This window comes from Laccaria bicolor, genomic scaffold (assembly GCF_000143565.1).
Source record: "Laccaria bicolor S238N-H82 LACBIscaffold_3 genomic scaffold, whole genome shotgun sequence".
In the NCBI taxonomy this organism is placed as follows: Eukaryota; Fungi; Basidiomycota; class Agaricomycetes; order Agaricales; family Hydnangiaceae; genus Laccaria; species Laccaria bicolor.
This window is the reverse complement of record NW_001889874.1, coordinates 1,123,198-1,146,045: the sequence shown is the minus strand read 5'-3', so window position 1 is coordinate 1,146,045 and position 22,848 is coordinate 1,123,198. Positions and strand designations below refer to the sequence as shown.

Sequence of the window (22,848 nt, the reverse complement as noted above, 5' to 3'; positions counted from 1 at the left end):
CGCTGTACAGCGACTTGCGAAACATTCTCGGACAGGTCTTGGGAGCGCTGAAGGAAGCGTGCATATTTGTGGGGTTCTCTCATGCTGTGTATTACAAGACTACCGGAGTCATGTTCTCGCCTCCGAGATGGCCTACGTAACTGGAGTGGGACTTTTTTTTGCATAACTAGTCTCTGTCGGTGCTGTTTCATATCATTATCATTATGCTTCTCGGACGATTAGACAAGCAAACAACATCAGAGACATTCATGTTACGGCGCTTGCTGTGTGGGGGCTCAGACGACCGGACTTTACTTCCTTCCTTGGCCATTGTGGGTGTGCCATATATAAACAATTGCGCGAGTCACTTCCATTTCCCTCATCCTTCCCTCTTCCCCTTCATCTTGAGCGCTTTGCTATATGATGGACTCTTCCACGAGGAAACCTCGTACACTTGTTTTGTGCTTTGATGGAACCTCTAACGAATATGATGAAGATGTGAGTACATGCGCGTCCGCTTCTGCGTGTGAAATGATCTGATTTCTCTTCACTTCGCGGTTAATAGAATACGAACGTGGTGAAGTTGTTCGCACTGCTGAAGAAGGATGCTACCGATGAGCAGCTGTGCTATTATCAGGTATGTTTTGAGCCTCCCTCCACCTGTTCGGGTGAGACTGACCACTTTGTCAGTCCGGCGTTGGCACTTGGTTTCAGCCTGGTGTTGTTTCGCCACTTTTCAATTGGGGAGCGAAGATCTTGGATCTCGCTTTCGCTTGGTAAGTTCTGTAGTAATCGTTCAAATATAGACCAGCCCTTTAATTGAATATCTAGGTATATGGACGCCCATGTTCTCGAGGGCTATAAGTTTTTGATGCAGAACTACCGAGCGGGGGACAAGATCTGTATTTTTGGTGCGTCCTTGTTTTGTAAAACCTAATTTTCTCAGCTAACTCGAACACAGGTTTCTCTAGAGGTGCATATACTGCGAGGTACGCTCCAGGTCTCGATCAAAACATCCATTTCTTATTGGATATCTAGAGCGTTGGCTGGTTTCCTTTACAAGGTAACTAAGCATTGGAAATAGTAGCTGTATGCGCGTTGATTCACTCTCCTACGTAGTGTGGCCTCCTTCCTCGCGACAATGACTCCCAAATGCCGTTCGCCTACAAGCTCTATAAGCGCACAGATACAGCGGGGCTTCAGCTCTGTGCAGGATTTAAGCAAACTTATTGCCGTAATATCACAGTCGAATTCGTCGGCGTCTGGTGCGCACTCCCTTCTTCGTCTTCGCTCAGGTTTCTGAACCTATATTAGGGATACGGTAGCCAGTGTCGGCGTCCTCGCCGGTCGCACTCTTCCATTCACCAACGCAAACCGGGGAATCAAGACCTTCCGACATGCGTTATCCCTTGACGAGGTACGCCTGTCTCCGTCTTCTTTTTTCAAAGTCAAAGGCGCTTATGTTCTTTTATTTTTCCCAAGCACCGGGCAAAGTTCAGACCAAACTTCTACCACCGGCCTGTACATACCGAAGCGCTCGCCGCGGAAGAACGCGCCCAGGAAGAAGCCGTGGAGAAAGGGGTCGTGGAAGCATTAGATGAGTTCGATAAAGCGTCGTCCTCTTCTGCGGCTGGGTCCATCGACAAGAAGAAGCGTTTTTCAGGTCGAAGTGTCCCTTTCAGGAAGAAGACCGTGGAAAGGAAGGCTACTGGAAAGTCATTTGCACCCGAGCTGGAGGACGAAATTATCCCCGCAGATGTTTTGGAAGTTTGGTTTTCTGGGTGCCACGGCGGTATATCGTCTTTCTTGATCTCGTCTACAATTCACTCATTTTTTCCTCTTTGTCCAGACGTTGGAGGAGGCTCTGTACCCAACAGCGCCTTCGAATCTCTCGCCAACATCAGTTTGAGGTGGATGGTGCGCGAGGTGATCGCATCTAGGTGCGGTGTGTTGTTTGATCCTGCGTCCCTTGCTCGCGCTCGAATCGATATCTCCCCCGAACGCACTCCGCATGAAATGGAAATGGATGATAAAGATTCCTTGGAGCCTATTGACGACGAATTGGTCAAGACAAAGATGTGGTGGGTCTTGGAAATATTACCGTTGCATTTTACATGGCAGGATGCGGATGGAAATTGGCACACGGATTTTGGGTGCGTATTTTTGTTTGAGTTGGGATTGAATTTGAGGTCCTCATCCTTTGCCGTAGTTGCCACATGGGAAGGGGGCGACGTATTGTGGACCCTCACCCGAATTTCCATGTGACGGTCCAGAAACGTATGAAGAGCGCCCTAAAATATAAACCTAAGGCGGCTTGGACGGCGGGGACGGAAGTATACGTTCATTGATTTTTCTAATGAAGGTATGAAAGTAATGTTAATGATTGGTTAATGATTGGCCGACGAGGAGACGACTAAATTATGATTATTGTAGACGTACTTTACGGTTATTTGACGACTCAGCTTGTTCCGCTATATGTTCTTTACGATGTTTTATTACCATAATGACCAGTACAATAGCGATTTTTAACTTTTGACTCATGAGAGGCATGAAGTTGGCGGCCAAGTAAAGACACCGTGGGAATACTCCGCCTCGGAATTGGCAAAAGGGATCTGGACGTGACAACTGGTTGCGACAAGCCCTCATCGTCCTCGAGTCTCCTGATCCCCCATTTCCTCAATTTTTTGTCGTATTACCCGGGCAACTCGTCTCCGGATCGACTCGTATCCTTTGTTTTGGCTATGGCGACTCCCATCCGGAAAAAGAGGAATTTCAAGGCTCTGCAGCTGCAGGTGGCTGAGAATGCGCCAGCACCAGCAGCTCCGAAGGAGCCTGACCCGATTGCCATACGTACAGCACCTACCGTTTCAGGAGCTGCACCAGGTTTGAAGAAACGCCCGCCACCGATGACGCTGAAGGCGCCAAAGATACCAACATCTAGCGGCGCGGTGTCTGCTGTTGAGCAGGATGGCAACCTCCTCACGGTAGGCAGTGGGCCAAATTCTGCCCCACACACTTCTACGGCCTCTGTGAAGCGAAACACGTATCATGCCACGTTATCGACCACACTTGCGAACCTAGATATGAACGCGGAGATCAAGTTCGACTTGCGGAATGAGGATCTGAAGGACTTGCAGGAGCTTGGGCAGGGTAATGGTGGGAGCGTGAAGAAAGTCGAACACGTTCCAACGAAAACTGTTATGGCCAAGAAGGTTCGTTATATCACCACTTTTCACTTGTGGCTTTGGTCATGGAATTGCTGCGGTATAGATCGTTCTCATCGATGCGAAGCCCTCTGTACGCAAGCAAATTTTGCGCGAGCTGCAAATCATGCACGACTGTCACTCCAAATATATTATCTCTTTCTATGGCGCCTTTCTCGCCGATCCGAACATCTGCATCTGCATGGAATTCATGGATAAAGGCTCTCTCGATGGGATATACAAGAAAATTGGCGCTATCGATATCGATGTCGTCGGCAAGGTCGCGCTGGCAGTTTTAGAAGGCTTGACATATCTCTATGATGTCCACCGCATCATACATCGGGGTAAGTCTCTGATACCGTTGATTGTCCACGTCACGTGATTTGCATTTCTTACTCCTTCATCGTCATAACGATTCATGCTGATTCTCCAATTCCCAATTGCCGCCATGCAGACATCAAGCCTTCAAATATCCTGTGCAACTCAAGAGGGGAGATCAAAATCTGTGATTTTGGTGTGTCAGGCGAGCTGATCAATTCGATCGCGGACACATTTGTGGGAACATCGACGTATATGAGCGTGTGTAGCTTTCCCGTTATTTCCTTGACAGCCCTTATAATCTTTTCCTGTCTTCAGCCTGAGCGAATACAAGGCGCTCAATATACCGTCAAGTCTGACGTTTGGTCTCTTGGGATATCGCTGATCGAGCTTGCTCTCGGTCGATTCCCCTTCTCCGAATCTGTTTCCGATGACTCGGACCTCTCAGACTATGAGGGGACACTCTCACCCGCTCGGCCGGGATCTATTTCGCTGTCGGGCCTCCCGCCAGCGAGGATCAAGAACAAGAGGAATAGCACGGCTAAGAAGGACAAGAGGAAGAGCAAGGGGGTCAGCTTGCAGGGTGGCGCGATGACCATGAGCATTTTGGAGCTGTTGCAACATATCGTGAATGAGCCAGCGCCACGGCTGACACCTGAGGGTAGATACCCGAAGGAAGCTGAGGCCTTCATTGATAGTTGTTTGCTGAAGGACCCTGATGATAGGAAGACGCCCAAGGATCTGCTGGTACGTTGTCCTTACACTATCAAATTCACGCCTTGGGACTCATCGCTTCTTTTCTTCGTTGAATAGAAAGATGAATGGATAGAACATGCCAAAGTATCGGACATCAATCTAGAAGAGTGGGCCAGCACCTTTTAAGCAAATTTTCCAAGTCCCAGCAGTACCGACCGCCAGCACCCTGCTTGCCCGTCTTGGCCAACCATAAATCTCGTTGGGCCCGGCGTCCAATCATGCACGATCCGATGACGCTCTTTACTTATTCACGACCCCCTCCTGCATTTGGACTCGGACTCCTTTTGCAAGAATATGATATCCCTGACCACACCCACACCTTAACCTACGCCCCGCATCGTATTTTTATTTACAAGACCACGGTTCTCATACTCACTCACTCTTTATTTCTCGCCCCACGTTCTTGTTCATGGTTATTTTGTTTTACGTTTCCTTCGATTTGTTCTGAGGGCGCCAAAATGATAAATGTATATTATTAGAAGATGCGTAGAGTCAACCCAGTCTCTGGTGTGCTTGATCTGAGAGGCGTTCAAATTCATCTTGATTTTGAGTTGCGTGCGAAACTTTGGTTGAATTCCGCTGAAGCCCGACGGTGACACTGGACAACTCATCTCCTCTACTTCAACTATCGGTCCTCGGAGTCCTTGACAATGATGCGCTTCGCAAACTTGTTAAGGGCTACCAATAACATTGAACGTCCAATGCTGCAATGCCTGCAAACGGGATTCCAGCAGCGGCTGGTAACGGGACTTCACTCATACTCTCCTTATGCGATTCTGGCTCGAGCTAAAGAAGAACAATCCAAAATCGGATCGGTATGTCATTACAAGCACTATGCAAGTGTGAAAGGCGCTAATTGAAATTCGCTCCAAAGACGCAAGCGAGAGGAAGGCCAAAGGCTGTGTGGAGGAACCCAGTATCCACGTTCAATCAACATAAGTTATTGCGGAGCGATCACATCGACGTCTCGAATTTCGCTCGGCCCATAGTCAAGCTCAACGACTCTGAGCAGCATACTTGGCAGATGTCCTATCGAGAATTGCGGGGCGAGAGGGTGCAATTCCCTTCAAACTCCCGCGGGTTCCTGTACTTCCATCAACCTCAAGGCGCACCCCTACTTGCTGGCGAATTACGCTTCCGACTCACTCCCAGCGATCTTCCCAAGAGCTTTAGTCAAGGTGAAGATTGTATGACCCCTGAGGGGGACGTATGGAAGATACCCCTCTTCGTCCTACATTCTTTCCCGTACCATCGGCATATCTATCAACGGCTTCGCAAGGACGGGCTCGTTTCTGACGCGTTGCATTTGAAGCTCGCGGATGTCCTCAAGACTTGTCTCTGTCCGAGGAATACGAGCGTCATCTTGCATTCACTTGATCAAGTGTTCCCCGTCAACTTTGCCGTCCGGAGTTTAAGGTTCTTCATAGTGGGCGACTCGTCTTGCCGAATGGTCGACGTTCGTTTCCCCTTTGAGATGCAGGTTGTGCGACATGAGAAGGGGACTCCATTTACAAGTGCGAATAAACTCTATTTTTTTTTTTTGAACGATTTTGAATTGAGACTGATAAGTGAAACTTTAGGTAAGGGCTTGGTGCGCTTTGAGCTTTCGAGGCTACCGGAACATGAAGGAAGCAGAATGCTGGTGATGCGTGTTGTCAAGTTGTTGGGAGATCTGGGGTCTTACCTTGGAGAAGATCGGCCAGTAGAGAGGGCTCTGGTGTTGCGGCATAACCCTGCTGGAGGGGAACCCAAGGTGTTCTGTTTGAACATTGATCGCGATACACCCGACCACCGCACAAAAGGCTTTTCGCATCCTGATGCGTTCCCTCTGCTTCTCAGAAGTTCTCTTGGGGACGAGAGTTCCAGGCCATAGTCGTCCCCCGCCTGTTTCACTCACGCTGTTTTCTGCACAACGTCAATTTGGAACGCAATGGCCTGCGTGACTTATTCTTCGTTCGCCGATACAAGCGCCGCGTGAGGAACATTGAAGTCATTCTCTAGGAGTTTTATTACACAAGTGCGGTGATCTCTGCTCAGTTTACTTGCTCTCTCTGACGTGCAGTTTTACGGTCAACAGAGATCTGGAAGTAATCCGTTCTGACCATATCACGCACCCCCTCGGCAATGCCAAAGTTGCCAAAGTTGTTCCACAAGCATACAATTCTACGGCCAGTGGGTACGGGCATGTAGTTCTATGAGACGAAGCCCACTTTCCGAGGGTTAGGGATGGATGTTACGAAGGCAGGAAATTAGACCCACGTGAACGTGAGCTGGAGCCCGCGAAACTGACCGCTTGAGGACAAACAGCTTCATAGATGTTTTTGGGAGGAATTGTACTACTTACAAGACTACTTACTTGCACCTTGAAATGTTCCTTTGATTCTGATTTCGCGTGCGAAATTTCGGTTTCGATCGCTGGTCGCCCCTGATCACAACGCAACACACTACCTCTAAGTACAACGCGACGCCGTACCACCTCTCTAGTCGGTTTATGTCGGCGGGCCTTGGGAACATGTCAAGGACTATCAAGAAGATCGAACTTCGAATACCACACTGCACAGTAGGATTCCGACAGAGTCGATGGCTCCCAGTCGTTAGCCTCCTCCGTTCATACTCCCTTGCTACGATTCCGGCTGAAAAGGTTGATGGAATATATAAAAGTAAAGCGGTATGTCATTTCACCCCTTCAAGGATGATAAAAGATGTCTGACCCTTGCACTAAAGAAGAGAATCAGAAGGGCGGCAATATCCACCTTGGACCAACATAAATTACTGCCCAGCGATTTCATCGACATTTCCAACAGGTGCTTCCGGCCTGGTATCAGGTTTCAGAACGATACATCTGTGTATCCTTGGCAGATGTGCTACCACGATGACCAAGGCAAGGCATCGCAATTCCCTCCAGACTCGGCCGGATTCCTCTACTACCATCAACCCCAAGACGGAACCCCACTTGCGGGCGAGCTGCGCTTTCGACTCACCCCCAGTAACCTTCCTCAGAGTTTTAGCCGAGGCAAAGATTGTCTCACCCCAGATGGAGCTGTCTGGAAGATGCCGCTCCTTGCCCTGTATCGTTTCCCATATAATAGGCGTATCTATCGACAGCTTCAACTAGACGGCTTTATCTCCGACGCGTTACATTCAACGGTCGAGAACGTGGTTAAGACTAGCCACTGTCCTCACTATACTAGCGTCATCTTGCACTCACTGCACCAAGTATTTCCAATCAATTTTGCAGCGTGTCGTTTCAGGTTCTTTGTAGTGGGCGACTCCACTTGTCATACGGTTGACATTAACTACCCCTTCAGGATGTCCGATACAGAGAATAAGAGGGCGTCTCCTTACACAAGTGCGGATCATTTTCTTTTGCTTGGTGCCCAGAACTGATGAAGCTTTTAGGTAAGGGTTTCGTGCGTTTCGAGCTTTCAACGCTACCCGAGCACGCAGGGACGAGAACAGTGGTGATGCGCGTTGTGAAACTAGTCGGAGATCCGGGGCCGTATCTGGGGCACGATCGACCGGTTGAAGGGGCGCTGGTACTTCGACATAGACCTTTCGGGAAATCCGAGGTATTGTGTTTCGACGCTGATCGCAATACGCCTAGGAATGGCGTGAAGGGTTTTTCGCATCCTAACGCGCTTCCTCTGCTTATAGACAATACCTTTGGGGGCAAGCACTAGGCCATAGTTGTTCCTCGCCTGTTTCACCCATGTCTTTGTGTTTCACAGCCCACCTAGGCTTGCAACGACTTATCAGGTCGGTCGCCATTACAAACACCACGGATGTTCCAGACTCCAGTTGAGGCCGTCGTCGACGGACAAAGCCAATCCCTGCGTGGTTGCTGCCTACCCGTTGCGCCTTCGGCTGCCCTCAGTCGTGATGGTTTTTTCTGGGGGGGCTTACTCTTCTGATGGCATGCCCACGTCATTGATGAAAAGATGCGCAAAAGAATTGAAGTAGGCTCGCAATACACTGCTGCGCCGCAACGTGACTGGGGGCTTGAGAAACGGAATGGGAATCCGACTTGAACATATGTCTTTTTTCGAGGGAACAAGGTTGTGATCATAATGACAATTCTCTAAACTACTTGGCCCATTGTCGAAAGCCATGCACCCAGCTCTATGCTTATTGCAGAGGTCACTTGTGTGTCGACAAGTACCTCGTCCTTGTCACTAATTTCGGGCGCAAAAATATCGGCAATATCGAGAAAAGAAATACTTGATGAGTACACGTAGACGAACGAACTTCATGAGTCTCATTGATTTTGAGAAGACAACAGTGGGCTCGGGTATCTGATGGGGTACCTAGACGGGGGCTACATATGTTTAAGCCTCTATATTTTAGTTGTGATGAGGGAGAATTGTACGTGGGACAGGAGGCCAAGCAAGGGAGTAGACGTAGCGTCCCTAGTGGTGTCTGTAAACACGGCAAATGATAAGCAGCTTCGTTGCAGGCCCAGATCGGTCACGGTGCACGAACACATGGCAAGGCATAGCTACGGCTTAAAATGCTCGCCCCGAAAGGTATTTTCGAGAAGCAGAGGGAGTGCATCAGGATGCGAATAGCCTTTCAGACCCTTTTCGGGTGTTAAAGCCAACACCCTGGGTTTCCCGCCGGCAGGCTTGTGTCGCAATACCAGGGCCCCCTCTTGTGGCCGATCTTCCCCCAAGTAAGGCCCCGGATCTCCCACAAGTTTCACAACGCGCATCACCACTGTTCTGGTTCCTGCGTGTTCAGGCAACTTTGAAAGCTCAAAGCGCACCAAACCCTTACCTAAAAGGTCACCAATCAGTTTCGACTGGCAATTTTTCCAAGAAAGAGCTCATCCGCACTGGTGAATGGAGACACTCTATTGTAGCCTATGACTTGTGTTGCAAAGGGGAAGCGTAGGAAAACCCTTCGGTAAGTCGAGTCGCCAACTACGAAGAGGCTCAAAAACCACGTTGCGAAATGTACAGGGAATACTTGGTGCAGTGAATGCAAGATGATAGCGCTATGCCGAGGACAGGGGCAAGCCTTGGCGACAGTCTTGAGCTTTGAATGTAATGCATCAGAGACAAACCCATCCAGCTGAAGCTGTCGATAGATATTCTGATGACCTTTATGACCATGAACAGAAAGGAGGGGAATCTTCCAGATGTCGCCATGTGGGGTAAGACAGTCTTCGCCTTGGCTAAAACTCTCAGGGAGGTTATTTGGAGTGAGTCGAAAGCGTACTTCTCCAGCAAGCAGAGGTGCGCCTTGGGGTTGGTGATAGTAGAGGAATCCGGATGAGTTTGGAGGAAACGGGGTTGGCTTGCCATTCATGTCATGGTACCTGAATCTCCAGCGGCAGGCGGGAAGAATGCCAGGAGTCTTCGAGCGAGGATCTTTAAGCTTATCCTTAGCTACGTTCAACAACCAAACACAAGGCTGGGAACGATTGGAGAGGTGACTGAGAAAATCGCTGGGCAATAATTTATGGTGGTTCAAGGTAGATACGAATTTCCCGGATACAGCCTGGCACGGGTTACTTCATATATTTTTTGCAGTCTTAGCGTATTGGAACGACATACCGTTGTTGTTTTAGGTCTTTTTCCATACCTTTGAGTCGAATTCGTGGCAGGCGAGTATGGTTGGAGGCCCTTTACAAGAGATAGACTCCGCCGAGATCGCGTTCGTGTGAAATTTAACACCAGCATCCAGAGTTCAACCTATGTATACTTGATGGCACTTGACGCGTTCCGATAGCGCGCCAACACCATCAGTTGGCTAGAGATGTGGTTGGGGTGTAACAGTCGAGTTGACTTGTTTATCACTGGCACGTCGATTGTGTTTGTTGCTTGTTGACAATCACCTGAAGCCATCATGTTCGAGGGCAACGGACTCCATCACCTCAAATAAGCCTTTCACAAAAGAACGATTATGTCTATGCAATATCTCACAGCCAAATTTGCTCAGCAAATGAGCTGACAGTGCCTCTGAGTTGCAGAGAACTGAGCATAATTCTGTAGATCGATGAAGAGCTCATGAACTCTGTTGGCCACTTCAGCCTTGACCAATGACCAGGTCAGTAGCCGTATTTTTTGACTTTCGTAGGTCTGACGAATGTCCCTCACGTTGTCTAGTTGATGGAGTTGTCTGGATTGGCCTGTGCCTAAGCCCTGGCGTGTGGGCCTGGAAATCAAGGTATGTCGTTCTGTCATAAGGGCAACATAAGGGACGTATTCCTTTCATCATCTTAAACCTTTATAGATGGGGATGGGCTCGTAGCAGCGCGTCACCTCGGTATGTGACGTAGCGGGATGTTTGGGTACAAGCCTACAATTTTGAATTTACATGCCAAAGGTGCATTGCTATCTTACTCTCAGATGGTTCAATCGTAGTCTGACGCCGACCCAGCCTGGTTCGAAAGATATATACAAAGTAAACTCCCTTCGTGCCCTGTAGGGCAGCTTTGATCTCACCTGCCTCCCACCGCCTTCAAAAACAATGCGACAACATGGCCATCTTCACGCTCCCTCCCTCAGATACCAAAGGGATTAATCTTCCGATGGCACCCCCACGTCATTGCTTGATGCGCAAAACAAACGAAGTTGGCTTACAAGGCACTGCTGCGCTGCGTGCTAATCTCGTTGATTTTGAGACGACAACAGCGGGATTGGGTATTTCGTGCATACCTTGCTTGTTATGTGGGGCTACACAGTTTCAAGCCTCTGAAAGCATCCCGAGTTCTTTTGAAGGGTTATAAAATTACGTTGGACAGGTAGTAGATCTTCAGTAAATATGTCCATTGAGAATGATAACCGCGATTATGTCAGGAAGAGGCCAAACAAGGGAGTAAACGTAGCATCCCCAGTGGTCTTTGTAACCGCGGCAAATGATAAGTAGCATCGTTGCAGGCCCAGATCGGCCACCTTGCACAAGCACATGACAAGGCATAGCTACGGCGTAGAATGCTCGCCCCGAAAGGTATTTTCGAGAAGCAGAGGGAGTGCATCAGGATGCGAATAGCCGTTTGGGCCATTTTCGGATGAGCTGGGATCAACCCTTAAACGAAAAACCCTTGGTTGCCCGCCGGCAGGATTGTGTCGCAATACCAGTGCCCCCTCTTGTGGCCGATCTTCCCCCAAGTAAGGCCCCGGATCTCCCACAAGTTTCACAACGCGCATCACCACTGTTTTGGTTCCTGCGTGTTCAGGCAGCTTTGAAAGCTCAAAGCGCGCCAAACCCTTACCTAAAAAGTCACTAATCAGTTTCGACTCAATTTTTTTTCCAGAAAGAGGTCATCCGCACTGGTGAATGGAGAGTCCTTCTTGTAGCCTATGACTTGCGTTAAAAAGGGGCAATGTAAGAGAACCCTTCGGTAAGTCGAGTCGCCCACCACAAAGAGGTTCATGTGAGCTAATGCAAAGTCTACAGGGAATACTTGGTGCAGTGAATGCAAAATGACAGCGCTATGCCGAGGACAGGGGCAAGTCTTGGCGACAGTCTTGAGCTTTGAATGTAATGCATCAGAGACAAAACCATCCAGCTGAAGCTGTCGATAGACATCCTGATGAGTTTTATAACTATGAAGAGAAAGGAGGGGAATCTTCCAGATGTCTCCATGTGGAATAAGACAGTCTTCGCCTTGGCTAAAACTCTCAGGGAGGTTATTTGGAGTGAGTCGAAAGCGTACTTCTCCAGAAAGCAGAGGTGCGCCTTGGGGTTGGTGATAGTAGAGGAATCCGGATGAGTTTGGAGGAAACGGGGTTGGCTTGCCATCCATGTCAAAGTACCCGAACTGCCAGCGGCAGGCGGGAAGAATGCAAGTATGCTTCAAGCGAGGATCCTTAAGCATGTCCTTAGCTACGTTCAAAAACCGAACGCCAGGCCGGGCACGATTGGAGAGGTGACTGAGGAAATCGCTGGGCAACAATTTATGTTGGTCCAAGGTAGATACCATCAGGGATTTTCGCTTTGCAGCCTGGCGCGGGTTACTTAGTATTTCCTTGCGGTCTCGACGTGCTGGAACAACATACGGTTCTTGTTTTCAGTCTTTTTCCATACCTTTCAGTCGAAGTCGATGCATGCGAGTATGGTTGGAGGCCCTTCACAAGACATGGACTCTGCCTAAGTCGCGTTCGTATGAATTTGAACACTAGCATCCAGAGTTCAAACTAGTTGATGTTTCTTGACGCGTTTTGATAGCGCGCCAACACCATCAGTTGGCTAGATGCCCGCTACGTAGTTAGCGGGTCTTATCCTACGAGCCACCAAAGCTCTTGCGTGGGTAAGTTTAGCCATGTTTGCCCCCCGGTTCAACCCGTGTTCCTCCACCATGTCCTTTTGTTTCCAGCTCGACGGCTCTCCCGTTTCTGTTGAGCTTTCGTCTGGTCGATCCTATGTGTCTGTCGCTTGTTCGAACCGTTAGGGCTCGTTTTTCTTGCAAATCCAAGGCACACAGCAAAGCCACAATGACTAGGAGGCCACGAAATCAAGATTAAGCAGAAAAGTCAGACACCCCAGCACCCTCAAGCTTTCGCGTAAAGGTGTAAAGCCGCCGATGTTGGCACTTGACAAGGGTCCCATCAATCGGTCGTTCATTTAGAACGTGGCTGGCCCTCCAAGAAGCGGAAGTATGCTCACCTGGGGGAATTTTGAATCACTTGCTGAATGGGTTCAAAAGTGGAAAAAGTGAGTGAATCAAAAGCTTGAACATTCTGAACCAACCCCTCGCATTCTAATCTAGTGGGTTTTTTGTGATATTGAGTGAGTTTGTCGGACTGCCAACCTCTGTGCAGTGACACGCTTACAATCGTACTCAGGAGAAGGGGAAGTGTTACATCAACGATTAGTGGCGTGATGTTAGAGCATTGAGAAACAGCAACGGGCTTAGGGCAAGCTGAGGGGAAGCCTGTTCCTCTGCGGCTTCTCATTGGGTAGGCTTGATTCAAGTTGTCGGTCTCTTTCCCTTTTCTTCTTTTCCTTGCTTGCCGAGCGATGAGCAGCGTTATTTGATTTATGTATCATAACATCACTATAATTATAAACAGATTCAACGATGTGGCGGAGGTTGGGAGAACCTCTAATTTATGTGTCTACCGCTGCGAGGAGCTGGCCGAAGGCCGAGCGACGAGCAGCGTTATTCAATTTATGTAACATAAAACAAAACCAATAGTTTCGAGCGGTCGGCGACGAGCAGCCAATACCAAACAAGTAGATGGTCACTTTACAAAAAAATCCATTTCCTTCTCCAATGTGAAATGCTAGCGCTCCTTGTAGCCATCAGACGGTCACATAAATGAACTTTTTCTGTAACTCCCGCAAAGGAAAGTATTATTTGGATTGGTCAATGAAATTTAAGTACCTAATCGCGGTAGCGGGCTTTGCGCCCGAAGGCGCGCTGCGGTGGTTATAGATGGTTGGGGTGTAAGAACTTGTCGTTGACAGTCGAATGTATTTGTTGCTTTGCTTGTTGATACCAAAACAACAAGGACTCAGTCACCTCAAACCGAGCCTCTCACAAAAGAACGACCATGTCGATGCGATATCTCACAGCCAAGCTTGCTCAGCAAGTGAGCCGACAGTGCCTCTGAATTTCAGAGAACTGAGCATCATTCTGTGCTCTGCAGATCGACGAAGAGCTCATGAATTCTGTTGGAGCCTTCAGCCTTGACCAGGTCAATAGCCTTATTTTTTTGACTTTCATAGGTCTGATGGATGTCCCTCACGTTGTCTAGCTGATGGAGTTGGCTGGATTGGCCTGTGCCCAAGCCCTGGCGACGGCGTATAAGAAGGAATCACATCCGCGTGTGTTGGTTTGCTGTGGGCCTGGAAATCAAGGTATGTCTTTCTCCGTTATGAGGGACGTATTTGTTTCATCATATTGGACCTTTCTAGGGGGGGATGGGCTCGTAGCAGCGCGTCACCTCGGTATGTGACCGCTAATTCGTGTAATGAACAAGCAGCTCAACATCGGTTTTTAGGAATGTTTGGGTACAAGCCCACAATCTACATGCCCAAGGTGCATTGCATATGTTATCCTCGGACACTTCAATGGTAGTCTGACACCGTCCCAGCCTGGTTCGAAAGATATATACAAAGTAAACCGCCTTCTTGCCCTGAAGCGCAGTTTTGATCTCACCGGCCTCTCAGCGCCTTCAAAAACAATGCGACAACATGGCCATCTCCACGCTGCCTCCCTCAGATACCACCGCCGACCTCGAGCAAGCCCTGCTCTCAACAGATGTCATCCTAGATGCCATCTTTGGGTTCTCGTTCAAGCCCCCAGTCCGAGTCCCATTCGATGCCGTCCTCCCCCTTTTGACAGCATCCAAGAAACCAATAGTCAGCGTTGACATCCCGAGCGGATGGGACGTGGAAGCGGGGAATGCAAGTGGCGTTGGACTGGACCCAAATGTCCTCATCAGTTTGACAGCCCCGAAAGAGGGTGTGAGGGCTTTCAAGGGCCGACACTTTTTAGGAGGACGATTTGTTCCCAGGTGTGTGATAGCTTTATTTCGATTGTGGGCATTGAAATGATGTTTCCCCCAAAGGGCTTTGGAGGAGAGGTTTCAGCTAAACTTGCCTCCGTATCATGGCTTCGACCAGATTGTAGAATTACCATGGGAAGACTTGCAAGGCTCGGCTCAGCGGCTGTGAAACAACAGAGTTATCCAAACCAAGACATCCACTAGCTGTACACTTGTACATTCACAATACAGGTGGTGATCATGAAATATGATACAAATTCATACTGGGCGGATTTGAGGGTTGACTGACGGTTTCTCCTTCCTATTCTCATCAGCTTCATTAGGCATTTCCTGTCTTCTCCCACTTGCATCTGCTTTCGCCGGGTGCTTATCCAACATATCGTCGAGAGCATCACTCAGCTCTGAAGTGGTTATCTTCCCTTCTCTTTGCTTTTGGGACAACCTCTTGAGAGATCTCCACCACTTTTCGTTTCCTTCCACCTGCGGAGGCGTACGACCCACTTCGCCAGGGTTGACGTCAATGCCAAGCAGTGGACTTTCAGGAAAGCGAAGGTACTCCTCGTAGTGTATGTTCATTGCCATGGTACACCGGTCATGTGTCGCAAACCGGACAAGGACGTCTTTCTCTACGTCGGAACAAGTCCGCCCAGCGACCTTGTCCATAAAGTCGCAGATGATCTTCGAATACTTCTCCTTGTAAGCACTTGGTCCACCTATCATCTCTTCCACTGTCCCATTCATTGCCTCATGAAGGTCCGTGTTGCGCAGAACTGAGAACCGCTGTCTCTCCTCCATGAACTTGGGTGTGTCGTGCTTGATCTCCCGGTCGCAGAAGAACGCTGGTGCGATTTTGAACGCGGACTCAAGCCCACCGTGTTTGGTGTACGGCCCCACGTCAGCAACGACCTTAGTAAAGTTGAACACGTACATGCACCCGTCGAAGAAGACGTCGCTCCCTCCCAGCGTGGTGAAGTAAATCCAATAATGGTCGTTTGGGTCCTGCCCCTTCTGGAAGGAGTTGGTCGTAAGGTAATGTGGCCCGTGACCGACGCCGAGCCCTTCATGATGCCAAAATCCGACACGGGAGACCTGTGGTAGTGTAGTCGATGCGAGGAGCCGCTTGGCCGCCCGTATCGTTGGTGGAGATATAGGTCGTAGTGTATATCTCGCTGAGGAGCGCCAGGCATACCCCCAGCACGTTGGGGAGGACCCAGTCGGAGTGGAGGATGCGCGCCTTTAGCTTACTACGCACTGTATCGGAGACGGCTGTGGGCCATCATTTTTCGGTCCCATTCAAGCCTTCGGATAGAGGAATCTCCTCTCCTAGATGGATCAGCAGCGCAGTTGTGCCGTCCGGGCAATCGATGATTTCGTCAGAGTCGGGATTGGGAGAGTTAATGATTTTGTGCCGGAGAGCGTTGTGTGTGGGTTTTTGGGCGTGGAGGTGGTTGAGTTCGGAGAGGCATGCGAGGAAGGGGTAGAACGCGTTCAGGTCGATGCGATGGGTTTTTCCTAGGGTGCAGGACCGTGAGTGCGATGTCGGACATTGGATATATACTATATACCCACCGCAAGAAACCTTATGTGCTTTCCAATCTGTTTGTTGGCATTCTTTGGAGCAGTAAATGCGCTAAATATGGTGATAAGTATTGTCTCATATGTTGAGGCCGTAGTTCATTACTTCACCGCAACCGGAGCACAAAAGTAATCTTGATTTCCGCTTGCTGCATTGTGAGCATTTGTCAAGTTTCTCAAGAGGTAGATAAACAGTCTCCTTGTGTGGTGGCATCCAGCTGCGTCGAAATGGTGAGGAATTCCGAGAAGACGAAAATCTTGAAAGCGGGTCAACGAGTCAAAAATACAGATGTGTGACTCCATATAATACTGCTCATAGTATTACTTTGTCGAAGCAAAGATCCCGATCCCCATATCCATACAACAACTCAACCTTCTACTTCTCTCCTCCGCCTCTCATTTTCTTCCGATATCTCCTTCGATACTTCATCCATCCTCCCCCTCTCACTCTCCCTCCCCTCCTCCCTCTTCAAAGCATCCGGCTCCCTAAGTTTGAACCCCAACTTCCTCTTCACCTGCCCAACGTATCCCACCTCACTGACCCCACGCGAAATCCAATCAAGCCTTCTTTCTGCCCGCGTCATCTTCGCTAGGACATGCGCCGGGGGCCCTTGATTCTTCCGCTCAATGGTGCGTTTCAAGACCTCGCCTCGCCGCTCGCGTTGCCGTTCTCGTGTTTTGTTGGCTATTCTTTCGGTGCGCGCGCGGACGATCTGATCAAGCATTTCCTGGGGAAATGGCCTTTGGGAGCGTTCTTGTTCGAGGGCGTATGATTCTTGGATTTCGGCGAGCCGGTCTTCGATAGGCGATACTATTCTCGTTCTCAGATACAGATAATTGAGGCATGTACGAAGAAATAAGCTCACCCCATTCTCTATGAGCCTTTCCGCTGAATACTGGCTCGAACCCGGCCGGGTTAGGCGATTCCGCTATCAACCCTGCTTCGAAGTCTCTTTCTATTTGAAGGGCATTGATGTTTTCCAAGAGCTTGCGTTGTCTCTCCATCCGTTTTTCGCGGGCCTTCTTGCGGCTGACAATCATCCCTGTTACGTGAATTGGCTGGGGCTTCATTCGGGGGAGGGGGCCGTGGTAGAGTGTGGGCCGCATCAAACCCCCTGTTAAAATTGTGCGGTTGCGCAGTTTGTGCCGCCATACCTGAAAGAGTTGTAGGTCAGATTTAGGAATAGCAGCGGTTAACGATGTACCATATCCTCGTAAACAAGTGTTCTCATGTATTCTTTCTCTCTTCTCGCAGCAATGAGACGAGAATACCTCGCTAACACGTTTTGAAGGTGCGTATCTCCTTCCTTCGCTTTCGTGAATATATCGAGCCACTATTCCAAAGTCACCTCAACCCAAAGTACAGTTAAGCAAAACACACCTTATACCCTCTTGTAAGATACATCTTTGTCGACTCTGTTCCTGTAAGCCCCTTGTGCTTCCTGAACAACTTCCGTATACGGAACGTAACCTATGTCTTGCATGTCAAGCTAAGCAACCCATGAGCGATGAAAGATTGAAGAATGTACATCTTCGCTCGGTGAATTCCTTAGCAGACCACGGTAGAGAGACCATAACGTGGGTATTCGATGTGCTGGGAGCTGAAAGAACGGTGTTCGAGATCGGACGCGGCGGAGGGGCGATACAAGTTGCGCGAGGTTGGCGCGAAATGCTAAAGATGTTGTTGGCGGCACCAAGTCAACCGCCATTCTCACTTTCACTGGAACAGCGCTAATAATAGCAGTATGTCACACTCGTGACCGTTCGTGATTTCCACGTCACGTCTCTGAACATTGTTCTGTCAATTAGTTCTCTCTTGTTTTCTGCCACTACGATCCCCAGAACATGGCCCTCGCTGACGATCCTATCGAGCGCCTTTGCCAACGGCAAGAGACCATTGATTCAGCTAAAGACATCTTTCGCCAGGCCAAAGTCAAGACGCGTGACGGGTCAGGGTACCAGCTTGGTTCGAGCACAACTGGCTTGCCTGCTATCTGCTCGCTCATCGCGTCTGAGAGGTACGAGACAGCTTTATATGTTCGAGAGCGATTGGTTATATTGAAATGTAGATTAAAGAACGGTGACGTCACGCCAGAAGCTGCGCAAGTCGCGTCGTGCTTGAACAAGAGGGCCTTTTCGAAGGCACTCAGCATTGTCAAGGCAGCGTTGGGCGTCACGGCGAAGAAGAAGGTTGTCGTCTCGTACCTTGATCTCATGGACCAATATCGCGCAGAGACATATAAAACTTGGCTACCCCCATATTTCCATCATGCACAGAACGCGTTACAATTGATAGATTCGCGATACAAGGAAGATGATCCGGCGGTTAGGTGTGGAATATTCTTCTGGGTGTGCAACACTGTCAAAGTAAGTCCAAAAATGTCGTTGTTCTTGCCCAAGTCAATTCTAACCCTGCACGTAGGTTAAACTCCCTAGCACCACGGCCTTTGCCAAAAACCATGAGCTGTCCCTGAAACTATTCACTTCTATCGTCTCCATTTTAAACGAGAAATGCTCCCAACTCCAAACGCGCATTCTTAAAGCTGGAGCCAATGCCACATCCCCAATCAAATCCACAGCTTCTGCTTCTACTCCATCCCAGCGTACTTCTCCCCGAAAACAACTGCGGGAGTTACCATCGAAGGAAACTCCAAAACGAGCACCAGCCCAATCCGCCGTGGCTGCCCCTTCACAGAAACCCCTCGTTGAATTCGTCGGATACTCTTCAGAGAACGAAGACATTGAAATGGCAGTCCCAGAAACTCCTTCGAAAAAGCGAAAATTGGAGATTGTCCCGAGATCCATCCTCCGATCATCTCCCGTCAAACCCCTCGTCTTCCAAGCGTCCTCTTCGCGACTGACGCTCGACGGGTCACCCACAAAAACGCCCACTGCAGCATCTACCTTGAACACACCTTCAAGATCTGTATCTACGAAAAAGCTGCGCGAGTTGCCATCGAAAGATAGCCCAAGGAAACGTGTGGAGTTTGTTGCTCAGGAGCCAGAGATTGAGGGGGTAGTTTCAAGAGCACCAGCACCTCCAGCGGCAGAAAAACGCGACAACGAGGACGTGGAGATGGCAGCTCCAGAAACCTCCAGAAAGAGGCGGAAATTGGAGCCTTCAATGCCCGTACCTGTCGCAACGCCGACCAGACCTGTCACCCGTAGCTCACCCGCCAAACCTTCCTTGCCTTCCACGCGGTCCTCCTCACGCATTGACGCGTTGAGGGGGCAGGTGGTTCCGGAAGTTCCGCGTACCCCCACCAAGCCCAAACCTAAGACATCAACCCGCACATCTACCTCTACAGTCGTAGAAGTATCAATCACGCCCGTCAGGCGCGGTCGGCCCCCTAAGAACCCTCGGCCCATACCTATGGAGGTAGACCAAGCCCTGGACGCGCCTTCCAGTGAGGATGAAGAAGAGGAAGAGGAACCGCGACCGCGCCGTTTCCGCCCTGTTTATCTAGAGTCAAAACAGTGGTATAGCCGCGATCGGAGGCTTGCGAGGATATGGAAGGCGGCGGAGAAGTATAAGCGGGGGATGGTGGAGCTTTATGGGCATCCTCTTGATGAGTTGAGGGATGACGACGCGGACGACGGGATGGATGAGGATTGACCTTGTAGTATTCGAATCTTCCGTACAATGGGCGAGGTATATATTGTTATTAGTACTAGTGGAATTTATGGACTTTGATGTGGTCTAATCTTCAGAGAAATTCGCGAGTGATGTTGCAACCTGGTGCAACAACCCTCACTAAACACCTCACTTTGGACTGGTCCACTGACTGTACCATCAAAAGAATCCGCCTCTGAGGTCTCCTGCATCCCCTTTTGAGTTCTAATCATACTCAACCGCATCCGGCTCCGCCATATTACCCCACCCAACACCAGCCATGGAACAACAGATACGTGATGCTCTCTCTCTCCCTGAACCTGTTATCTCTGCCTCCTCCCTCGTGAATGTCATCAAACAACCCACAGCGGAAACCGTCGCATGGCTTGCAGAGTTGTACGAGTCCCTCGCCACCGAAAACCCCTCCCGAGTTGAAGCACTTGCCGAATCTCTTGTCCTCCTTCGTGACTCCCCAGACATCCCAACCATTGCGAAAAACGAAACCCATATCAAGAATCCAGTCCTCAACCTGTTTCTGTATGAAGTCCTATCCGCCGCGGTATCAGGGCCGAGGTCAGACCTCGTCGCCATTGCACCTACAAATGAGTCGTTCCTTGTCGGATCCGTCATTTCCACCACAGCAACGAAACACGGCTTGTGCACCTCTGCAGCGCGGATCGGTGCCATCGCTCGGGGGATACACTTCCCCGGCTCCGAGTATTAATTGCATTCCAAGCCAAAGACATGGGAAACATCATCTCTTGGAGCTTGCTTGCAGCTCTTGATCTCCGGGTCCGTATTCTGTAACGATGGACAGCTTGGAAGGAACAAGGAACAGCTCCTTCCGTCCATCAAGTCTCTTTTGGCGGGTGAGACGATAAAAGACGCAAACGGCAAGAAGCTACTTCAGGTTGGTACAGCTGCAATCCTTCTTGTTATGGCTCCGTTGTTGATGGCTGGCTTAGGTCACGATAGAGCACGCAGTGAATGGATTTGTGTCTGATATTTCGTCGGGAGAGGCTTGGAATATTCTGTTTCCTTCTGCTACTTGAAATGAAAGCTTAGAATAAATTGTACTTGATGTTGAAATGGGAGATACAGCCGCGTCGTTTCCGCCCTGTCTACCTGAAGTTGAAACAGTGTTGCGATCGGAAGCTCGCGAGAGGATGGAAGGCGGTGGTGCAACGTAAGGGGGGATGGGCATCCTCTTGATGTGTTGAGGGATGAATGGGAAGACGGAATGGAAGGGTTGCTATTGCTCGTCTTCATTCGAGTAGGAGCTGATCTCAAAGATATCCAAGTCTTCTGCTCGGTGGATGTAGGTAGATATTTCAGAGGTGTATGGGCCGAATTCATGGACGTTGATGAAGTCTGTGAGGATACTGATGAAAGATAAACGGGAAACGTGTATCAGTGAAAGGTAAAATCGTTGAACAACTGCTTGTCGAAAATCAGGAAGGGTGAATACTGGGTACTGGATTCGGAGCCGTCGGCGGACAATGGCTAAGAGCCGAATTTTCAGTAACGCTGGCCTGTGGCATAAAAGTGGCCCGTCGGAAGCGATGTCAACGAAGGAGATGTGGCAGCAAGTTCGAGATGAAAGCTCTGCAAGCTTGACTTGGGCTCCTCGGCTGTGAGGTTCACATTGGCGAGGGCGATGAATGGGGACACAGCTACGGGCTAGACTGCTTGTCGCCAAAAGTATTTGCGATAAGCAAAGGCAGCGCATCAGGATGCGAAAAGCCCTTTGACCCATGTGTGTTCCGATCAACATTGAGAGTGAGCAACTTGGATTTCCCGCCGGCAGGATGATGTCGCAATACCAAGGCTCCTTCTTGTGGTCGATCTTCCCCCAAGTAAGGCCCTGGATCTCCGACTAATTTCACGACACGCATCACCAGCGTTCTGGTACCTGCATGCTCTGGTAGTGTTGACAGCTCGAAGCGTACCAACCCCTTACCTACAAGCAGCCGCAGTCAGTTTTGACGAAAGGTTATCCCATGAAAAATTAAACTGCACTGGTGTAGTAAGATCCATTCCCGTACCCCCGAACACACAGTCGGAAAGGATTGCTGATGAAAACTTTTTGCAAAGTTGAGTCTCCCGCCACGAAGAAACTGAAAGTCATTGTCGAAAAATCAATAGGAAATACTTGGTGAAGCGAATGTAGAATAACGCTGGTGCTCCGGGGACGGACAGAAGTCTGAGCAATGCTCTTGAGCTGTGAATCAAGTGCGTCGGAGACGTACCCATCTACCCGAAGCTGTTGATACACATTCCGATGAAATGGAGTATGATGCAGGACAAAGAGGGGGATCTTCCAAGCGTCTCCTTCTGGGGTAAGACAATCGTTGCCGTGATTGAAACCTTCGGGAAGATTGTTGGAAGTGAGGCGAAATCGGAGTTCTCCGGAAAGAAGAGGTGCGCCTGGAGGCTGGTGATAGTAGAAGAATCCGGAGGAGCGTGGAGGGAAAGGTAATCGCACGCCTGACGATTTGCGATAGCACGCTTGCCATTCACGGTGAGGATTCAGCTTATGCCGAAACCTGATATAGGGTCGGGGTATGCCAGATAGATCGAGCCAATCGATGAGCGATAGTTTACGCTGATCCAAGGTGGATACCGGTGGTCTCTTGGTGTATCCTTCTCTTTCTTGGGACGGTTCCACCTGTAGCGGCCAACAGTTTTTTCAGCATTTCCAAAGTGCTGAAATGCGTAAAGAAGTAACTTACCGGTCTAGTTCCAGACCTTTCGTCATTCGTACGACTTGAGCTCACACTGGCATGAGAGTATGGCCGCAGCCCCGTTACCAGCCGTTGCCGGAATCCTGTTCGTATGCATTTCAGCATCTGATATTCGAGGTGATTGGCGCGTCTTAACGCGTTGGAAAAACATGCCGCCATTATCGACAAAAAGTCGAAAGGCGAGAGCCTGAGGCTTGAAGCTT

The 22,848-nt window shown here is 49.6% G+C and overlaps 12 protein-coding genes across 12 annotated transcripts; 6 read left to right on the top strand and 6 right to left on the bottom strand.

Moving 5' to 3' along the window:
* Nucleotides 1-399: 399 nt before the first annotated feature.
* On the top strand, nt 400-2,327 carry LACBIDRAFT_308654 (uncharacterized protein; the record flags this gene model as incomplete). The annotated part of the gene is made up of 11 exons (XM_001876037.1): nt 400-477; nt 545-616; nt 670-755; nt 811-890; nt 941-968; nt 1,018-1,042; nt 1,099-1,244; nt 1,294-1,396; nt 1,462-1,771; nt 1,829-2,132; nt 2,189-2,327. The coding sequence occupies 11 exons, from the start codon at nt 400-402 to the stop codon at nt 2,325-2,327; spliced, it is 1,371 nt and encodes a 456-aa protein (XP_001876072.1).
* Nucleotides 2,328-4,906: 2,579 nt separating this feature from the next.
* Nucleotides 4,907-6,129, top strand: LACBIDRAFT_308652 (uncharacterized protein; the record flags this gene model as incomplete). Its single annotated transcript, XM_001876036.1, has 3 exons — nt 4,907-5,071; nt 5,131-5,770; nt 5,837-6,129. The coding sequence occupies 3 exons, from the start codon at nt 4,907-4,909 to the stop codon at nt 6,127-6,129; spliced, it is 1,098 nt and encodes a 365-aa protein (XP_001876071.1).
* A 618-nt stretch (nt 6,130-6,747) lies between these two features.
* On the top strand, nt 6,748-7,936 carry LACBIDRAFT_308651 (uncharacterized protein; the record flags this gene model as incomplete). The annotated part of the gene is made up of 3 exons (XM_001876035.1): nt 6,748-6,924; nt 6,981-7,605; nt 7,656-7,936. 3 exons carry the CDS (start codon nt 6,748-6,750, stop codon nt 7,934-7,936), a joined length of 1,083 nt encoding a protein of 360 aa, XP_001876070.1.
* A 676-nt stretch (nt 7,937-8,612) lies between these two features.
* On the bottom strand, nt 8,613-10,013 carry LACBIDRAFT_308650 (uncharacterized protein). The gene is made up of 3 exons (XM_001875605.1): nt 9,812-10,013; nt 9,089-9,755; nt 8,613-9,029 (listed from the first exon to the last, which is right to left on the bottom strand). Exons 1-3 carry the CDS (start codon nt 9,935-9,937, stop codon nt 8,752-8,754), a joined length of 1,071 nt encoding a protein of 356 aa, XP_001875640.1. The 5' UTR covers nt 9,938-10,013; the 3' UTR covers nt 8,613-8,751.
* A 1,166-nt stretch (nt 10,014-11,179) lies between these two features.
* On the bottom strand, nt 11,180-12,385 carry LACBIDRAFT_308649 (uncharacterized protein; the record flags this gene model as incomplete). Its single annotated transcript, XM_001875604.1, has 3 exons — nt 11,180-11,472; nt 11,532-12,204; nt 12,260-12,385. 3 exons carry the CDS (start codon nt 12,383-12,385, stop codon nt 11,180-11,182), a joined length of 1,092 nt encoding a protein of 363 aa, XP_001875639.1.
* A 335-nt stretch (nt 12,386-12,720) lies between these two features.
* LACBIDRAFT_308648 (uncharacterized protein) lies at nt 12,721-13,282 on the bottom strand (the record flags this gene model as incomplete). The annotated part of the gene is made up of 2 exons (XM_001875603.1): nt 12,891-13,282; nt 12,721-12,835 (listed from the first exon to the last, which is right to left on the bottom strand). Exons 1-2 carry the CDS (start codon nt 13,154-13,156, stop codon nt 12,721-12,723), a joined length of 381 nt encoding a protein of 126 aa, XP_001875638.1. The 5' UTR covers nt 13,157-13,282.
* A 474-nt stretch (nt 13,283-13,756) lies between these two features.
* Nucleotides 13,757-14,882, top strand: LACBIDRAFT_245214 (uncharacterized protein; the record flags this gene model as incomplete). The annotated part of the gene is made up of 8 exons (XM_001876034.1): nt 13,757-13,795; nt 13,853-13,900; nt 13,961-14,063; nt 14,121-14,153; nt 14,207-14,244; nt 14,300-14,323; nt 14,376-14,722; nt 14,777-14,882. The coding sequence occupies 8 exons, from the start codon at nt 13,757-13,759 to the stop codon at nt 14,880-14,882; spliced, it is 738 nt and encodes a 245-aa protein (XP_001876069.1).
* Nucleotides 14,883-14,971: 89 nt separating this feature from the next.
* On the bottom strand, nt 14,972-15,643 carry LACBIDRAFT_308646 (uncharacterized protein; the record flags this gene model as incomplete). The annotated part of the gene is made up of 1 exon (XM_001875602.1): nt 14,972-15,643. The coding sequence occupies one exon, from the start codon at nt 15,641-15,643 to the stop codon at nt 14,972-14,974; it is 672 nt and encodes a 223-aa protein (XP_001875637.1).
* A 346-nt stretch (nt 15,644-15,989) lies between these two features.
* LACBIDRAFT_308645 (uncharacterized protein) lies at nt 15,990-16,502 on the bottom strand (the record flags this gene model as incomplete). Its single annotated transcript, XM_001875601.1, has 2 exons — nt 15,990-16,343; nt 16,395-16,502. The coding sequence occupies 2 exons, from the start codon at nt 16,500-16,502 to the stop codon at nt 15,990-15,992; spliced, it is 462 nt and encodes a 153-aa protein (XP_001875636.1).
* Nucleotides 16,503-16,656: 154 nt separating this feature from the next.
* LACBIDRAFT_322596 (uncharacterized protein) lies at nt 16,657-17,520 on the bottom strand (the record flags this gene model as incomplete). Its single annotated transcript, XM_001875600.1, has 3 exons — nt 16,657-17,099; nt 17,155-17,443; nt 17,494-17,520. 3 exons carry the CDS (start codon nt 17,518-17,520, stop codon nt 16,657-16,659), a joined length of 759 nt encoding a protein of 252 aa, XP_001875635.1.
* Nucleotides 17,521-18,133: 613 nt separating this feature from the next.
* LACBIDRAFT_292406 (uncharacterized protein) lies at nt 18,134-19,990 on the top strand (the record flags this gene model as incomplete). Its single annotated transcript, XM_001876033.1, has 3 exons — nt 18,134-18,306; nt 18,358-18,655; nt 18,711-19,990. The coding sequence occupies 3 exons, from the start codon at nt 18,134-18,136 to the stop codon at nt 19,902-19,904; spliced, it is 1,665 nt and encodes a 554-aa protein (XP_001876068.1). The 3' UTR covers nt 19,905-19,990.
* Nucleotides 19,991-20,181: 191 nt separating this feature from the next.
* On the top strand, nt 20,182-20,625 carry LACBIDRAFT_322594 (uncharacterized protein; the record flags this gene model as incomplete). Its single annotated transcript, XM_001876032.1, has 1 exon — nt 20,182-20,625. One exon carries the CDS (start codon nt 20,182-20,184, stop codon nt 20,623-20,625), a length of 444 nt encoding a protein of 147 aa, XP_001876067.1.
* Nucleotides 20,626-22,848: the final 2,223 nt, after the last annotated feature.

What these genes read in the sequence shown, in the direction of transcription:
- LACBIDRAFT_308650 (XM_001875605.1), bottom strand. Translation starts at nt 9,937, where the DNA reads ATGCTGGTGTTAAATTTCACACGAACGCGATCTCGGCGGAGTCTATCT. An exon ending in AAAGACCTAAAACAACAACG is followed by an intron (nt 9,756 to 9,811) that starts GTATGTCGTTCC and finishes AACCCGTGCCAG; the next exon opens with GCTGTATCCGGGAAATTCGT. An exon ending in TAGAGTGTCTCCATTCACCA is followed by an intron (nt 9,030 to 9,088) that starts GTGCGGATGAGC and finishes GTGACCTTTTAG; the next exon opens with GTAAGGGTTTGGTGCGCTTT.